Source organism: Aplysia californica, unplaced genomic scaffold (assembly GCF_000002075.1).
Source record: "Aplysia californica isolate F4 #8 unplaced genomic scaffold, AplCal3.0 scaffold01180, whole genome shotgun sequence".
NCBI lineage: Eukaryota > Metazoa > Mollusca > Gastropoda > Aplysiida > Aplysiidae > Aplysia > Aplysia californica.
In genome coordinates this window covers 53,845-72,250 of record NW_004798450.1, presented here as the reverse complement: position 1 = coordinate 72,250, position 18,406 = coordinate 53,845, and the positions used below count along the sequence as shown (strand labels likewise).

Here is an 18,406-nt window from a genome sequence, read left to right as displayed (position 1 = left end):
ATATATATAATATAATATATATTTCCTCACCTCTCCTCGCACTAACAGAACAAGTGGCCATGTTTGTAGCACTGTACTAGACTAGACTGACTATAGAGTACAGTTTATAAATTTTCTTGTTTTCTCCCCCCAGCTTCGGATCACCGCCTTGAACGACACAGCCAACACCCAGGATGACCCTCGCAACATCCAGCTCTCCAAGACAAAGGAGGCCAAGGTGTTTTTTCCCAACTTGTTTTTGTTTTGCAAATGTTTTTTGTGCCCATTTCCTTACCCTCTGGCCAAAGATTTCCTGCTAGCTGACAGTGAGACTAGGTTTATGATTGATCTTTAAATAGTTTATATTAAACTAAGCATTCTGCTGTCTGCTCCCAGCGGAATGCAAGATTTTGCTAATGAGGACTGACTGTATACTTCATTTAGTCTAAACAAAGCCTCAACATGTGTGGCTTAGGTCAGGTAACGGCTCTGACACATACTGTTACTTTATGGTCCTGATCTATGGAAAAGTAAACATTCTCTTTTAAGTAGCTGTTTTGGGTTGTTGTTTCTTTACACAGATTTTAACATTTCTTTTTGAATTGTTGTGCTTTTTCAGGAAGCAGAGGCATTTGCTGTGTATAACAAGGCACTGCTCCACCAGCAAAAGGGAAACTCTGTGTATACAGAAAAGCTGCTCCGGAATCTCTTTGACCACCCACTGCTGAGAGAGGTTTGTTGTAGAAGATTTTGGATTGAGAGACGGGAACATGTTTCTACAATGTGAAAGATTTTTTTTTTTTTTAAAGATGGTTTTTGAGGGGCTCCACTGGTGGCGGGGTCCTACTTCTTTACTTTTTCTCGTGTTTGTCTATCTTGCTTTTTTTCACATTGCTAAATGGTAACTAAAAATAAGTTCAAAGTTCAAGTCTGAAAATGGAAATTATAGAGCAACACAAAATAGATAAAGGTTACAGTTTTCTTGTTATGTTGAAGAGAAAGAGGAAAGAATGAAGAAAGCAGTACAGTACAGGCTGGAAACAGAGGCCAGTTCAGGACTTTTTGGACTGGTCGACCTGACAATTTATTGGTTTAAAAAAATGACTGTTTTGGATTGTTTGTAATGACAATATGGCTGTAGGTACAATGGGAGACCTTCAGAATTTATAGTCCACCGACTTTGCTGTCATTATATTATATATTTGTGTTGCATCTTTTTTTTCATTTTTTGTTTTGTTATAAATGTTTATGTTTTGGTCCTTTCTGTTGATTGTAGGGGGTTTTTTTTTCTTTTTTTAAAAATTCCATTTATTTATCTGAATATCCACTTTGTCAGGCTGCAAGTCTTGTGGAGGATGAGGCTCAAACTCCCAACCACAGAGGGCTGCAACTGTTGTACTCTATCCACAAGAACCTGGCGTCTATCTTGCTGCAGCGAGATGACTACCACGAGGCTATGGCTTCTTACATTCAGGTATACAGGAGAGGGGATTGGAGAATTGGAGGGGTGTAGGCATTTGGCTTCTTACGCACGGGTAAATTTTTTTTTTTTTTTTTTTTTTTTAAATATTTTTTGGCAGGGGGGGGGACATTAGACCTCATGCATACATGTGTCATGGCTTTTTCAAAATGGACTCAAATTGGAGGTTGGGGAGGCGGGGGGGATGTATTTACCCCTTTCGTTTTAATGTGTGTTTGATTTTTTTTTTTTTTCACCTGTTACCGCCCTGTTTAGGCCGTCCGCATCGACTCGAGTGAAGTGACGGTGTGGTACAAGATGGGCCATGTGGCCCGCAAACTGCACAATTATCCCTTGGCCAAGATTTGTTTCCAGCAGGTATGTCTTCTCTAGTATTCCAGATTTCTGAAATCGTCCAGATTTTGTCACATACTCCTGCTCGTACATTATATATCTTTTAAATATCTTTTGTGCATGTATATTGCACTTTTTGTCGTATTTGTGTTAGTCATTCTGTAGTTTTTGCTTTTCAAGAATTTTTATGGATTGAGGGTGCCTCGAAAGGTGTCACTGGTATGTCCCACTTGTTTTCTTTCCCTTTGTTATTTCTGTCTGTCTGTCTTAGTTTTTCCCAGTACTACAACAGTACCTGCTATTATCAATGTGCTTCTCTCTACTCGAACAAACACCTTAACGCCTTGTAGAGACCTAAGTAACTTTGAATATCTGCACAAAACAAACGTTCTAAAAAAGGCGGAAATAATGCTTAATGACAATAGCCACCCACTGACATCGGAATTTCAATTATCGACCCGCAGTAACGATACATTTCTAATAAAGCAAGTACAGACAAATATAGAAACTCATTCGTACCACTTGCAGTGAGATTACTGAACGCACAGTGCTACAAATGAAACAGAGAGAGAGAGAGAGACTGTTTTACGGAGCGGGTTGTTCCAGCATGTGATACATGTATTTCCTAATGTCCTGTCTTGTTGTGCGTATGCGTGAGTGCACCTAACCTTTGTAACGTCTACTGCCATTGTTAACGACCAAGACAAATTTGCCCCTGCGAGATAAATACAGATTGTCATTTGTCATTGTGTCATTTGTCATTGTGTCATTGTTGCCTTTCAGGGCTTGGTGTGTAACCCGAACCACTGGCCGTGTCTGGACAATGTGATCACTGTGACCTTTGCTCTGGGAGATTACCTCAGTAAGTAGAAATTGTCACGCTCTTAACACCTTTGCCGCCTCATCTGGCCGATTGGCAACGTTTACCACCCAGTTTCTTTGGGTTTTCCCCAAAATATGATGGCAAAGTGTTAATGCCTCAGTATAATTTTTTTTTTGCCTTCCAGTTATTGCCCTAATTTGTGTCATTTTTTTTCGTGATGTGCTTCATAGTGATGTGTAAATTATACCTCAACAATATTTCTTGGTGAAAAGAAGGAGTGATTGACCGTTTATTAGGACACACTGATGGGAGTAGGTGGATGGAGGAGGCTCTGGTACTGCTGAAAGCTGACAAAACGGCCTTTTTTTCTTCACTGCAGTTTCGAGAAAAAGAGATTTTTTTGTCAGCGTAACCATTTAAAAATAGAGTGATTCCGAAATTTGAATTTGAATATATTCAAAAACTAGTCACAGTTTCACTTTGATTTTTTCACACAAGTAAGGTTACTGATCAGACTTTCGATTTTGCTAATAAAAAATTTTGGTGCCGAAATGAAAAAAAGGCATTTTGTCAGCTATGGGCAGGGTAGCTCCCACTTCTTTTCTTTCCTCCTGGTGTCTCTGGCTGTCAGTCTTAATTTTTTCCCTGTACTAAATGAGTTTTGTGTTTATATGCTTTTTTTTTACTCGATCAAACAAACAATTTCAGATTCCTTTAACTCGTGTTTTAAGAAATGTCCTCCTCTTCCCCAGTGTGCTTGGAACACATCAGCACTGCCTTGGAAAAGGACGCGGGTTACCCTAAAGGTCTGGTATTCCGTAAACAGATCATCAAGGAACATCCGTCTCTGGAGAGCCTGACAAAGGAGTTGTTTCTCCACTGGTAACTTACACTCGGTTTTGTTTTGCCTCCCGTTACGGATTTTCCGTATTTAGTACGGAAATCAGCCTCAAAATACGGAAGTACGGAAACTTCGGGAAAGCATGGATTTTCATCGAATCGTCGATAATAGGTTATCCGGCGTTCGCTGACCAACAGAATCGAAAGATTCGATCTTTTAATTATGCGAATATCAAAAACTACGATGGAAGGGGAAGTGAATTTCTTTCTTATTGTTTACATCCGAGCAGTAGGCCTGGGCATTATTCGAAAGAGTTCTGAAACGTACTGAAAAAGTAGGGAAGTGGGTGGTTGGCGGGTGCTCTGGTGTGGTTCGCTCCTTCTTTCCTATCAAACTTCTATCGTCCTTATCTCCCCTCATCCTTTTTTGTGTCTGTTACAACTGTCTTGTAACACCTCTAATTTTCGGCACTTATATGACCTTATTGTGTTGAAAGTGCCGTAAAACTTTTTACTAAAACAAAGTAGGGAAAAGTACTGAAAATTGGCATAGGAGCAGCCTACTGGTCTGATAGGCTCTTTCATGGGTAGGCAGCTCTGGGGGATGGATGGGCCTAATAGTAGATCTTACTTCTTTACTCTCCCTCTGTTGTTTCTGCATGTGTGTCTTACCTTTTTCCCCTTGAAACTTATATATATATATAAAGCAAAACCAGCTGTAGTGGCTCGGTCCAACGTTGTGTCCTTGGGAAAGGCACTTTACACGAACTTCCCACTTGGCTCTGTCCTGTCGGAGACGGACGTTAAACTAGGAGGTCCCGCCCCTTAACTAACCTAATAGTGTTGATAGGGGCGTTAAACCCATACCATTTCACCATTTTTACACCAGCTGTTGCAGCCACCTGTATAAGACAATCACCTGTACAAATAACTTCTTCCCATTTCCCCCCTAGCGTATTTTTTTCATTTTAATGATACCGTGTAAGATGTCCACCTGTCTAAGACGAACCACTTTTCTTTTTTACAATGAGTAGCCGTGTTAAACAATATAATAATAATATAATAATAACATTTATATAGCGCTTTTTTTAAAAAGTAGCTCAATGCGCTTTACATTGGAATACCCATTTTTCGAAAAACTTTTCTTACTATTTCCTTTCTTACTACTTCCTTTCTTCTCATGCAATATATATTAATACACACGCACACACACACACAGACTATTTTCATCCAGACATAGGAACAGAACAACTGAACAACTATAATGAAAAATAACGTTAAAAGCTTATGAAGGATATGGGCTGTACTTATAGTGTAAAGAAAAAAGAAAAAAAGAGTTCAAATCTGTTGGTTCTGATTGTGTAGGGATTGAAAAGCTCAGTGGGGCGAATAAATGGAGACTGGGTCTTCTTGATATATACATCTTTTATTAATGTCTCTCCAAGTTGATTTTGCTAGTGGAAGAATTCTTTTCAGATTTGCATAATATTTGATGATTTTAAAAATTTTTTTAAAAGTTCAGTTACTGCCAGGTCACATGCGACTTGTCGTTAATTAAGAGAAAATACACATGTGTGTCATGCTACGATTGAATCAGAAGCTCCTCAGTTTTTGGTCTGATTGAGTTATTGGTATGATACTAAAAAAGGTTGTTCCTTTGTCCGAATTTTGATGAGTAAATACCCATCTATTTTGAATAGAGGTCGGGATATTTGTGATTGGAGGAGTTGGGGTCAGCTGTAAAATTAGCGAGAAAATGGCTTCCAAAGTTTGGTTACTTTAGAAACTTCAAATTTATATTTTTTGTGCCTTTGATTATGTTTTTCAGTAAATTTCAGACAGAAATTTCTTTTTGAACAGGACATTATAAATGTTTGGAACCTCTTCCCCCCAAATAAAAAAATTAAAATTTCTCTACGGATGGAAAAATTCAGTTTTTTAAATTTCATTATTTTGACAAGCACCTAATTTCACCATGATGCCACATTCATTTATTTGCTTTTGTTTGCAATAGATATTTATTTGGATGCGTTACATATTCTTAATCTGTTGGAAACTCTGGAGGCTTTATTATTTTTTTTTCAAACTCGTATGTTTTGGGAGGATCTTAAGGACATATATTTTTCACCATAGAATGGTTGGCAGGTCTGGGATTTTGCAAAGAGAGTTTCTGTGCTTTCAGTTTTCCAACTTTTTTCTTTTTGTCAGCGATCCTTTCATGGATTCTTCACCGGTTGACGAGGAGGAGGCAGCAGAGGTATGCTCCCTTTGAACGTTGAATGTTTTTTTTGGTCACATTCCCCCCCCACCCCCTTCTATGTCTAGTGTGTTTTATTGTTCTTCTTCATCAATCACTGGAAGCAGGTCGCGACCTCAGTGCTTTTGTGTCGTATATCCGTTTTTAATAGCAGTGAAAACAGTTTATAACAAAGAGTGAGCTTGAGAAGAAGTCCCATTTTCACTGTTTTTAAAAAATGGAGATACGACGAGAAAGCACTGAGGTCACGAGGTGGTTGGAGAGCACCTCTGGTAGGTTTTACTTCTTTTCTTTTCTTTGTTCCCTCCATCTGTCTACTACAACTTTAAGAAAGAAAATGACTTGAGCAGAAGACAAACAGTTGAAAAAAAACAACTGGACACTTTGCTACAAATGCATTTTGTTGCTGCTGTTTCTTTGAGTCTGACATATGGACGGGTGGTTGGAGGGTTCCACTAGTAGGTCCTACTTTTTATTTTCCTTCTGTTGTTTCTGTCTGTCTGTCCCTTTTACTCTTTCCCTGCATTGTGTCTGACATATGGAAGGGTGGTTGAAGGGTTCCACTAGAAGGTCTTAACTTTTTTTTTCCTTCTGTTGTTTCTGTCTGTCTGTCCGTATATAATTATTACTGTTTCCGTGCTGTAAATTATCATCATTGTGTCGATCACTTTCTGCTTTCTCAACTTGAAACTCGAATTATTATTTTTATTTGTTTCTGTCTGTCTATCTCTTTCTTTCCCTGTACTAAATAACTGTTATTATGTTAATGTGCTTCTCTTTACTCATGCAAACTGAACGATCGTTGTTGTATTAATGTGTTTCTCTTTACTAAAACAAACAAAATGACCAAAATTTTTTCAGTGTTCTTCTCATTGCTCAGACAAACTAAATGATCAAAATTTTGTCAGTGTGCCTCTATCTATTCAAACAAACAGACAAACTCAATAACCCTTATTGTTTCGATGTGCTCTCTGTACTCAAACTCCATGCGCGGATGGTTGGTGGGTGCTCTGGTGTGGTCTGCTCCTTCTTTCCTATCAAACATCTATCGTCCTGATCTCTCCTCCTTCTTTTTTGTGTTTGTTACTCTCTCGTAACACCTCTAATCTTCGGCACTTATATGACCTTATTGTGTTGCAAGTGCCATATAACGCTTACTAAAACAAAGAGACAAACTGAATAACCATTATTGTTTCGATGTGCTCTCTATACTCAAACTCTACGTGTTTTGTACAGCTCCTTGAGGAAGCCAGGAAGATCCGCACAAAATGTCGTCAGTTGGCCTCGGAGGACAGAGAAAAAGAAGCACAGCCTGTGACCTTTGCCAAGTCTCTGACCCCCTTCACGTGAGTGCTTGCCCATGATTCATAATTGCTTTGTCTCTTGTGTAGTGATTGGGCTCTTTGCCTTCACACACAAAAGACTTGAGATCAATCCTGTGTGGGGAGGGTGGTTTTTTTGTTGGGTTTTTTTTTCCCACCTAGTCTGTTTGTCTGTGGGTGGTTGGGGGGCGTTCTGGTGTGGCTTGCTCCTTCTTTCCTATCATGCATCTGTCGTCCTTATCTCCCCTTCTTCTTTTTTGTGTTTGTTACTCTCTTGTAACACCTCTAATCTTCTAGCGCTCATATGACCTTATGCAGTTGCGAGCCCCGTAAAACCTCTACTAAAACAAAACAAACAAACTGTTTGTCTGCTGGGACACTGCATTCCTCTCAGCTCAGCTTGTACCTGACAGGCAGGGTCGAAGCAGTCTGCTTCCTGAATTATCTACATGAAGAGCACAAGGGAAAAACGACTGTAGTCACAAACTGGAAATTGTGAGGGTGTCAATTTTAAAAGCTTGTGGACTCATAACGTCATATTTGTTTGACTGGTGGTTTATTGTTAAGTGTTGTTGAATGGGAAATCTATAAAAAAATTAATCAACCAACAGTTGAACAGAAATACAGTTAGGAGGAGTCAACAAGCGTTGGAAATTGGTACCCTCACGATTTTCAGTTTGTGACTACAATCGCTTTTCCCCTGTGGTCTTCACATGTTCTCAATGGGAATATAAAATATTTACAATTATTTACGATTTTTAAATGTTAAACAATTTTTATTTAAATTGTAAACAATTTTTATTCAAATTTTAAAAATTTTCCTTTTTGTTTTGTGCAGGTGGACCAATGTTGGCGAGCAGTTGATATCTCTCTATGATTTTGCCACAAGCAGCCAGCCACCGAAGGTAAATTGCTTCAGGCTCTACGCAAGTAACCACGTCGATGGTGGTTGACGGGTGCTCTGGTGTGGTTTGCTTCTTCTTTCCTATCAACTGGCGCTCATATGACCTTATGCAGTTGCGTGCGCCGTAAAACCTCTACTAAAACTAAAACTTTCCTATCAAACATCTATCGTCCTTATCTCCCCTTCTTCTTTTTTTATGTTTGTTTCTCTCTTGTTTCACCTCTAATCTTCTGGCGCTCATATGACCTTTTGAAGTTGCGAGCACCATAAAACCTCTACTAAAACTAAACTAAAATAATCACGTCAGGATTTTGTTTGTATTGAACAGGGAGTAAAAGATTTCATGGCATTGTGGATATAGTGTCTATATTTAGTGCTTTGTTGGTAAGGGCCCACATCTTTTCCTTACCTCCTGTGTTTCTGTCTGTCAGACAGGCATGGGGAAAGCAGCCTGCCTCTTAAATCATGTAAATTGTGTGGAAGGGGCATAGAACACTTATATTTACATGTTTTCCCTCTGTCTCCCCCTACCTTTCTCTAACAGACCATCATTGTGTCAGTGTATATCTCATTGTGTCGGTGTATATCTCGTTGTATCGGTGTATATCTCGTTGTGTCAGTGTATATCTCATTGTACATTTCGATGGTGTTAGTTTCTGATCTTGCCGCTGGACATATATTTTTTTTTTGTTCCTCAACTATTGCTGAGTGGGTGGTTGGAGGGCGCTGCTGGTAGGTCCTACTTCTTAGCTTTCCCTCTGTTGTTTCTGTTTGTCTGTCTTACACTAAATGACTATAATTGTGTCGATGTGCTTCTCTTTACTCAAACAAACTATTGCTGAGGTCAATCTACAGGTGAATGGTTGCCGGCTGCTCCTGTGTAGTTTGCTCCTTCTTTCCTATCCAACATCTATCATCCTTATCTTCCCTCCTTCTTTTATTGTGTTTGTTACTCTCTTGTAGCACTTCCTCTAATCTTCGGCACTTATCTCTGGCTGAAATCAAACAAAACCTTACACAAAAAGTTTAAAAGTAAAAGGGACAAAACGTATGACCTATTGTGTTTGAAGTGCCATAAAACTCTTCCTAAAACTTAGACTCAATCTACAGGTCCTCAAGAGAAAAGAAATGCGAAGTGAGCGTGTGCTGTAAATGGTATAAAATGTCCTCTCAGCTAACTTTTGTGCCTTCTCTCATCGTTTGCAATAAAAAAGGATTTATTTTGTCTGTTGAGTGGGTGGTTGGCGGCTGCTCTGATGTCGTTTGCTCCTTCTTTCCTATCAAACATCTGTCGTCCTTATCTCCCCTCCTTCTTTTTTGTGTTTGTTACTTTCTTGTAACCCGTAATCTATTCTTTGGCACTTATATGACCTTATTGCGTTGCAAGTGCAGTAAAACTCTTACTTAAACTTGTCTGTTGAAAAATTTTCAGATACTCGGTTAAATGGTCAAAGCCTAACTCATCAGTTGTTGTTGGGTTTTTTTTCAATTTACTTTCAGAGTCTTGGACTTGAAGTGGACATGAGGGACTATTTCTTCCTGGACCAGTCAGTTCTGGGATCAGGTCTCTCAACAAACAACGCAGATTCAAACCGAAAACCAATTGGGTCGAGGAGAGTTTCCTTCGAGGCGGCCACACCCACCGAGGGAACAGGAAGCGCCTTCCAGCGCGCTAAACAGCGGGGCGCCGTAGTCAAGGTCACGCCCAAGTCTCTGAACATCTCGGATTTTATGAAAGAGTCGGCGCTGTTGGAGAGGTTACAGGGCCGGGCTCCGAGCGGTGGCAGCGGCAGTGGTAGTGGTAGTGGTGGTGAGGAGAGGAGGAAGTCCTCCGCCGAACCGAGAGAGGGGAGAGAACAACGTCCACCGAGAGAGGGGAGAGAACAACGTCCGCAGGAGGAAGTTGGCAAACGAGCGGGCCAGACGGGAGGAGCAGCAGAAGACGACGACGAGGGGATGGAGGTTGACCCGCCCGTTCTGTCTCTGCTACAGGGGGAGGGGGAGATGGACATCAGTCTGGAGGATATTCAGAAAATTCCCCTGGCCCCCGATCTGCTCCTGAAGGCGGACGAAGAATGCCTGGCGCTGGCAGACGTCACGCCTCTCGAGCTGGCAGATGCCAAGTCTCTGGACCACGTTCTGGCGTCCGTCATCGATATGGAGTTTGCCCAAGCGGCCGGGGAGGACAAGGACAAACAGGGTCCCAGCTCGGCCATGGTGGAAGATGCGGCAAAGTCTGGTGAGCCGAGACAGACGTCTGCTGAGCTGGGTGGGGACCCTGGCGTTGTCCGAAGGGAGGAGGGGGAAGAGGAGGGTGGCTGCGCTGTTGTTGCGACGGTCGGTTCGGATGGAGCTGGAGCCACTGAGGGCGTGGCCCCATCCAGGGCTGTGTTGTTGTCACCTCGTAGCCACGGCTCTCTTGGCCATGCCCACCTTTCTCCAAGTCACGCCCAATCCTCTCCAGGCCATGCCCAAGTTTCTCCTCCCAGCCACACCCACCTGTCTCCAAGTCACACCCACCTGTCTCCAAGTCACGCCCAAGTTTCTCCAGGCCACGCCCACCTCTCTCCCCCTGTAGGCACCAACACTCCGAGCCACACCCGCCCTGCTTCCTCCCCTAAAGGTCACACAGCGTTAGGTCAGTCTCACATGTCACCTGGCCATGACCTCCAGGACCTCAGAGGTCAACCAGAAATGTCGCTTAACCCGCCCCGTGCCGCCGCCCATCTTCCCCCTGGATTTTCTTCTCCTTCAAAATCTTCCACCCACGGTGAGAACAATGCTGGAATTCCCCCTTCTCCTGCCCCTCCCGGCTCCACACCCCATCCCTCCTCCTCCTCCTCCCCTCGACAAACCATCTCCACCCTCTCACTCACGGCTGTCCAACAGTTAAACTCCGCCCCTCTCTCCGTGTCCCTGGACAAGTACTCCACCCAGCTTCAGCCGCCAGAAGCGGTCCACTCCCCGATTGCGACATTCCTTCTGTCCCCCAACTCTTCGTCTACGACCGTTCCAAGATGGTCGCCTTATCTCAGCGTTTTGGATACCCCACTTCTGGGACATGCGACCCGTGAAGGCGGGGCGGTGAAATCTGAAAGCTCAAAACTGGCTCAGCAGGATTTGATAAGCCCTTCTCATGATTCCCAGACGTTGATGAAAAGTCCATCCCAAGCGTTAAAAAGTCCGCCGCAAGCGATGAAAAGTCCTTCCCAAGATTCACAGGCGTTGAAGAATTATTCACAGGCATTAAGTCCTTCTCGAGATTCTCAGCAGGTGTTGAAAAGTCCTTCGCAAGATTCTCAGGTCTTGAAGAGTCCTTCGAAAACTTCTCAGGCGTTGAAAAGTCTGTCTCATAGCGGAGAGAAGGGGGTGGGGGCGGAGAAAATGCTGTCGTCAACAGCCGCGGAGAGAGTGAGACGTGGAGATTTGATCGAAGACATTGTGCGTAGTCATCTGGCATCTGATGCTGGGCAGGGTCCAAGCGTTTCTCCACTGGACGTTCACAGGTCAAAGGTCGTTAATCTGGGTTTGAAATCTCAGTCATCGGCTGTTGCTTTGTCTGGTGTGGTGGGTGCTTCAGTGGGATCCAAACCCCCTACAGGACTTCTGGCTACAACAGCGAGCCAGCTAACTCCGCAGGGAGGAACCACCGCACCCCACCACCTCCGTCTAGGACACAGCTCGGCGAGTAGTGGGAATTTTCCCACTCGTCACCAACACGATCGTCTCACCAGTATTGACGTCCCATTGGTCGCTCACGAGGTAAGCAGCTGTCCTTTGTCACCACGACAGCAACAACAACAACAACAGAGCGCAGTCTCTCTTCTGCCGCGGAGACACGCCCACTCCGACCCTGTGCTGCCCCAAGAGAAGTCGGGAGAGAGGTCAGAGTTCGTGTCGGTGGCGCCCAGGTTGAGCCGGACACAGAGCGCTCTGTCTGCCTTACACGTGGAATCTTTGCTAGGACTTCCTTCCCCAGCTACTTCTTTGTCCAGCCAGCCGGGAAGACGTTCGGAATGGGGCACGGAAGGGCTGTTGACCACAGCTGCTGCTGCTGCCCACCAACGCGAAAGTGGACATATAAAGTCAAGGTCATTGTTGTCAAGGTCAACGTCAGTGCCGGGCTACTACAGCCAGCACAAGTTGTCGTCGACAGATTTATCCCATCACCCATCGGTTTTAAGCCCACCACACCACAACCCTCCCTCCTCCTGGTGGTCGTCTTTCTTCCCCGCCTCCTCCTCCTCCTCCCCCTCCCTCACTCCCTCGCTGAACCAACAGCCGCTCAGCTCCCTGCCAGGCTCCTCCTTGCTCCGCGGCCAGCCGAGTTCGTTTCCTCCGTACCCCGTACGCGGCAGCCACCACAACAACCCGGACGTGAGAAATGCAACCCCAACCCCCTCCTCCCCTCTTCTGTCCAGCCTTCCACCAGCACCACCTTCATCAACAACTACCACCCCGCTCTGGCAACCTTACTCCACACGTCCACCTCTGTCTAGCGGCCAGTCGAAATCTGGGAAGGTTTCAACGTCTTATCAGACAACGTCATCATCGTTGTCACCACCCACGCAGTTGGCGGGACTTGTACAGAGAAGCCCGCACGGGTCGCCCAGTAAGATCTTGTCTCCCACCGGCACTTCACCTGAGCATCAGAGAGCCCTCTCACACTCTCCCATTTCCTCTCAGGGGCGACAAGCCAAAGGTCTCTCGCTTCTCAGTCACTTGTCACCCTCTGAAGGTCACACGGGGGGTCATGCTCAAGGTCGCGATGGGGGAAGTGTTGACAGCCGCGTCGGTTCTACAACCCAGAGCCGGGCTTCTGGTCTCTCACCGCACAAGACTCCTGTCGCAGCCAGTCAAGGTAGCCACCACAGGATTTACTGTCATTTATTACACACTGCTTCTTTTTCTTCTTTCTCTCTTTCCTCTCCTCCTGTTCCTCCCCTCCTGTTCTTCCTATCTTTCTCATTTATGCAGGTGGTTGGTTGGAGGGCACCTGAGGTGGGTGTGGGTGGTTGATGGGTGCTCTGGTGTGGTTTGCTCCTTCTTTCCTATCAAACATCTGTGGTCCTGATTTCTCCTCCTCCTTTTTTATGTTTGTTACTCTCTTGTAACACCTCTTAATCTTCGGCACTTATATGACCTTAGTGTGTTGCAAGTGCCGTAAAACACAAAAACTAAAAAACATCTATTGTCCTGATCTCTCCTCCTTCTTTTTTATGTTTGTTACTCTCTTGTAACACCTCTTAATCTTCGGCACTTATATTACCTTAGTGTTGTAAAACCCTTACTAAAACTAGCCCCTTCTCTCCCCCAACCCCCTTTAGTCCACAGTGATCACAGCTACCACCAGAAGAGAGAGCAGTTGTTCCAGTCTATGGTGGAGACCATGCTCACCTCCTCCAGTGGTGGACCCGCCACCTCTGACCCCACGCAACAACGACCGACCTCCGCCCAGGTGCTGGCTCAGAACGTGACGCCACTAACTTCACTCGATTCTGCTGCTCGAAGTTTGACGCAACAAACGTCGCCCAATTCAGCCGCTGGGAGGGCTAGGAGCAATCGAGGAATCAGCAGTGCTGGGGCAGGTGAGTGCTGGTTTGTGCGTTTTTGTAAAGACCGTCGAAAATATTGAAAACGACAACCCATTGTACAGGAGAAAAATGGTCGTCTTAGACAGATGGAAGTCTTACACAGTTTTATTTTAATGTAAGTAGTCAGTGAAATGGTAGGCACAAATGATGTCATGCAACACATCCAACTCCAAAGAATTAAATGGTTGGGACGTCTCATGCGATTACCAACATGCCATCCAGCTCATCATGCCTACATTAAAAATATTAAATGGCAACAAGGCTAGAGGGCAACCGAGAAAGACCTGGATTGATGGGGTCAGGGAAACACTAACAACTCATGGTATCCCCCTGACCCAAGCTCTCCGGCTGGCGACAGAGAGACGTCTCTGTCTTCCCACGACAGCCAAAAGGGTATAAGTGGGGAATAAAAGTAAAAAGTAAGATTTTAATGTTAAAAAATGCGGGGGGGGGGGGGGGGTGTTCGCACAGGTGATTGTCTTACGCAGGTGGCTGTTGGAGCAGATTCGATTGTACTAAAATAACGGTCTATTGCCACAGGCCTAAGTGGCTTACCATTGGTTTACTGCCACCAGCATCGAAGCTGCTGTTAGTAAGAATGCTTAGATCTTCATCCGTGACATTTGACAAAAGATCATATTGCACACTGCTACCGCTGACAACAGTGAGAGCCACAGCCACTGAAGTGATGCACGGACAAAAGGAGGTCACTGGAAGATCCTAGATCTTTTCTTTCCCTCTATGGGCTTTTCTTCACTCAAACTAACAGAGAAATTCTTTCCCCCCCTTGAAATAAGAGGCCTTTGTTTCCCCATGTTTGTCAGTTTGTGGCCTGCCCCCAACTTACACTGGGGTTTCTGTAACTCATAATGTCCAATCCTGTTGTGTTTGCTGTGTGTGTGTGTGTGTGTGTGTGTGTGTGTGTGTGTGGTTTAGAGGGCAGCGCTGTTTACCTTGCTTTTCTCCCCAACACTAAAAGACTGTTATTGTATTGATGTGCTTCTCTTTTCTCAAACAAACTTCCTCATGGATTCATCTTTTCTCAAACAAACTTCCTCATGGATTCATCTTTTCTCAAACAAACTTCCTCATGGATTCATCTTTTCTCAAACAAACTTCCTCATGGATTCATCTTTTCTCAAACAAACTTCCTCATGGGTTCATCTTTTCTTTCTTTCCCTTGTTTCTGCCTGTCCCATGTCCCAGCTCCAAATGACTGTTGTGTCAATGTGCTTCTCTTTACTCACACTAACATTTTGTTTTGAACCCCCCGGGGCGGTGCTACTGACTGAAGTGTTTTTAGGCCATTCCCAAAGGGCATTAACTTGTTCTTATGCACAGTAGAATTGTACGTAATTGTAAATGGGCTGATTCAACAATGTCATGCTAATAGCTGTGTCTGAACCTCAACGGGGAACTGCTGCTTTTTCTTTCCTAATCCTTAAACTATCGTCATTTTTCCTCTACTTCTTTTGTATGTTTGTCACACTCTTGTGACCCTCCATTTCCGGGGTGCCTTGATAGTCAAAGCAGATTTTGTGCTGTTATAGCTAGAGAGGTGAGCAGAGTAAGCCTGCTTCCCTGTGAGGACTTTTCTGTTGACATCCACCCCTTGGCGCTCATATGACCTTATGCAGTTGCGAGGGCCCAAAAAACTCTACCAAAACTAAAAAACAATTTGTTTTGTGCGTCCTGCCAGGTACCTCATCGTCGTCGAGGAGAGGAGCCAAAAGAAAAGTGGAGGTGGCTGCGCTGTCGTCGTGGTCAGAGGAGTGGTCGAGCGTGTCGAAGCGGCGGTCCACAAGAAGCCGCACAGGCCGGGGGAAGAAGGAGAAGAAAGAGATGGACTACCAGGGGCTGATGAGGAAATACTTGCCCTCCTCCCTCCTCAAGTCTTATCACGGCGATCACGTCTCTCTGCATGAGGACACTCCGATGGAGACGCCTGACAGCGCTGCTGCCCCTGAAACGACGAAGAAGGAAGATGGTCAAGGTCAAGGATGTTTGCCCGCCTCCGAATCGCTGAAAGCCAAGGAAGAGGAAGACGTTAGGAATTTTGTGCGGGAGTGTCTGAAGGGACACGGAATTCTTCAGATGGTTTACAAGTTTTTGCTCCGCTTGTCCCTCAAGTGGCGCTTGTGCTGGTACGAGGGCGTGGTGCGGGTGTACCTGGAGCTGTACGCCCGCCTGCGCAGCCACTGGACCGTGCCGTGTGTGCACGTCAGTCCGCAGGGGTTCAGCGCCGACGGTCTCCGCGACAACGCCTCGGTGGTTCTCGTCTGGTACGAATTGTATCTGGATAAGCTGATGGGGGAGAGAGGCGGCAGCAAAAGTAATTTGCTGAGTCCACCCCCGCCCTCTTTGAAGACCACCACCGCTGGCGAGGCTGGTGACGCGACCGACGCCAGTTGTCTCCCCTCAGCCAGGCAGCGGGAGGAAGATCTGCTCTTTCTGGCCGCCATGAGGAACAGGGAGGACGCCCTCGGTAAAAACAGCTGTTTTCTTTGGGATGTTTGTTTTTTTGTTTTTTCTCTCCCTATCTTTCTCATTTGTGCAGGTGGTTGGGTGGAGGGCACCTGTGGTGGATGTGGGTGGTTGGCGGGTGCTCTGGTGTGGTTTGCTTTTTCTTTCCTATCAAACATCTGCCCTCCTCCTTTTTTGTGTTTGTTACTCTCTTGTAACACCTCTAATCTTCGGCACTTATATGACCTTATTGTGTTGCAAGTGCCGTAAAACTCTTACTAAAACTAAACCTCTGGTGGGTCCAACGTGTCTTTTTGTTACTTCTGTCTACTAACTGATAGCTATTATGTTGATGTGTTTCATTTATGAGGACGGGTTGGAGGGTGCCTACGGCATGTCCAACTTTTTTTCCAGTGGCTCGTCTTCCTTTTCCTCGCATTAACTAGGCTAACTTATTGTGTTGATGTGTTTCTCTTTACTCAAACAAGCAGTTTGTTTCATATTTGCAGATGTTTGGAGGGCCCTACTGATAGGTCCTTCTGCTTTTCTTTTCCTCTCTTCTCTGATCTTACTGTCTGTGTGGGAGGTTGGACGGTGACAGTGGTAGGTCCTGTTTCTTTTCTCTCCCTATTCTTCATTTCATATTTGCGAGTGGTATATGGTGCCACTATTAAGTCCTACTTCATTTTTCATCCGCCTTGTCATTTCTGTGTGTTTTGTAGGAGTGTGTCACATGTAGCTCCTACTTCTTTAATTTCTCCGTTTTCTCTGTCTGACTTTTTCTCAGCACTAAATTACCATCAAGATGTGGATGTGCTTCTCTTTACACTTTGCAGTCACTTGGCGTAATAATCCGCCGGTGAAAATTATCCGTTCCGGTCATTTGGCGCACTTCTGTGCCAGGCCCAAGAAGTCTGTTGCAGTCGCTCTCCTGGCTGGGTTATCAGATGGGGTATTCTGTACTGCTGGCTGTGCGACTGCAAAGTGCTAACTCAAAAGAAACGAAGCTGAAGTATGAACTAGTGTGTTATTATCAAATATCACAGGTGAAACATTTTCAGTACATAACAATGACAATTTTTATTTGTTCAGGTGACAAATTTGGTGAGTTTTTCGTGCGGGTCTACTGGCTGAAGGCGAAGCAACACCAGCTTCTGAACGAGACCTTGGATGCCGTGGACTGTTACGAGATCACCACAGAGCTCCTGCAGGAGCAGCAGCAGCAGCAGTCTCAGAAAGAGAGCTCGGACATCCCTCCATCTGCTGAAAAGGGTAACCTGTCTTCCTACGAGAGAGAGTTCAGACGGTTTTAGATAGATTTAAATACAGTCCAAACCTGCATTAACAGCCACCTGTACAAACAACCACGGCTACTTCTTTTGTATGTTTGTCACTCTCTTGTGAACTGCTTTTTCTGAGGTGCCTTGATAGTCGAAGCAGACTTTGTGCTGTTGAGGCAAGAGAGGTGAGCAGAGAAAGCCTGATTCCCCGTTTGGACTTCTCTGTTGACATCCACCCCTTGGTGCTCATATGACCCTATGCAGTTGCGAGTGCAATAAAACCTTACTAAAACTAAAAAAGCGTGTATTGTCAATGGTTGTTTGGTTCTCCTCCTTAGTACTACATTTACTGTAACAGCTAACGTGTCATAAAGCTTGCAGTGTGGGTGGTTGGCCGGTGCTCTGGTTTGGTTTGCTCCTTTTTTCCTATCAAACGTCTATCATCGTTATCTCTCCTCCTTCTTTTTTGTGTTTTTTACTCTCATGTAACGCATCTATTCTTCTGCACTTGTATGACCTTTTTGTGTTGCAAGTGCCGCCGTAAAACACTTACTAAAACTAAACTAAACTAAACTAAAGCTTTCACTGACCCTGCCCTGGTGTCCTCAGTGAGTGTGACTCTCCCCAATGTCAAGTTCAGTGGCGTCATCTCCGAGCGAGAAGTGAGCAAACAGCTGGATAGTCTGCAGCGGTGCAAGAACCTGGAGGAGACGCAGAGACTGCACGAGCTGGGCAGACATGAGGAAGTGGTCAATAACCTCATGTCCACCTTCAGTAAACAGGTTTGTGGTCAAGGGGGGGCAGGTGCTCTGGTGTGGTTTGCTCCTTCTTTCCTATCAAACATCTATCGTCCTAATCTCTCCTCCTTCTTTCTTGTGTATGTTGCTCTCTTGTAGCACATCTATTCTTCAGCATTTATATGACCTTATTGTGTTGCAAGTGCTGTAAAACACTTACTACAACTAAACTACTACAACTGACCACACAATCCAGGGAGTGAGCAGCCCACGGGTGACAAGTCTGCCCGAGCGGCCGTCCCAACTGCTTCTGCTCCAGGACTCACTGCACAGCCTGGATCGGCAGAACGAGTGCGTGGTGTGGGCCGATGTGTCTCTCCACGAGACTTTGCAC

At 44.9% G+C, this 18,406-nt stretch overlaps 1 protein-coding gene across 1 annotated transcript in view; it reads left to right on the top strand.

The window, feature by feature from the left end:
• LOC101852743 overlaps positions 1 to 18,406 on the top strand; it is a gene marked incomplete in the record, with an annotated part of 44,066 nt that overhangs the window by 2,036 nt on the left and 23,624 nt on the right. The window contains 15 exon segments of the mRNA XM_013090217.2: positions 134 to 217; positions 599 to 712; positions 1,316 to 1,453; positions 1,715 to 1,816; positions 2,576 to 2,654; positions 3,368 to 3,497; positions 5,664 to 5,712; positions 6,949 to 7,058; positions 7,873 to 7,939; positions 9,439 to 12,799; positions 13,266 to 13,526; positions 15,232 to 16,017; positions 17,088 to 17,267; positions 17,885 to 18,057; positions 18,269 to 18,370. Of these exon segments, the coding sequence (XP_012945671.1) occupies positions 134 to 217; positions 599 to 712; positions 1,316 to 1,453; positions 1,715 to 1,816; positions 2,576 to 2,654; positions 3,368 to 3,497; positions 5,664 to 5,712; positions 6,949 to 7,058; positions 7,873 to 7,939; positions 9,439 to 12,799; positions 13,266 to 13,526; positions 15,232 to 16,017; positions 17,088 to 17,267; positions 17,885 to 18,057; positions 18,269 to 18,370 (5,736 nt within the window).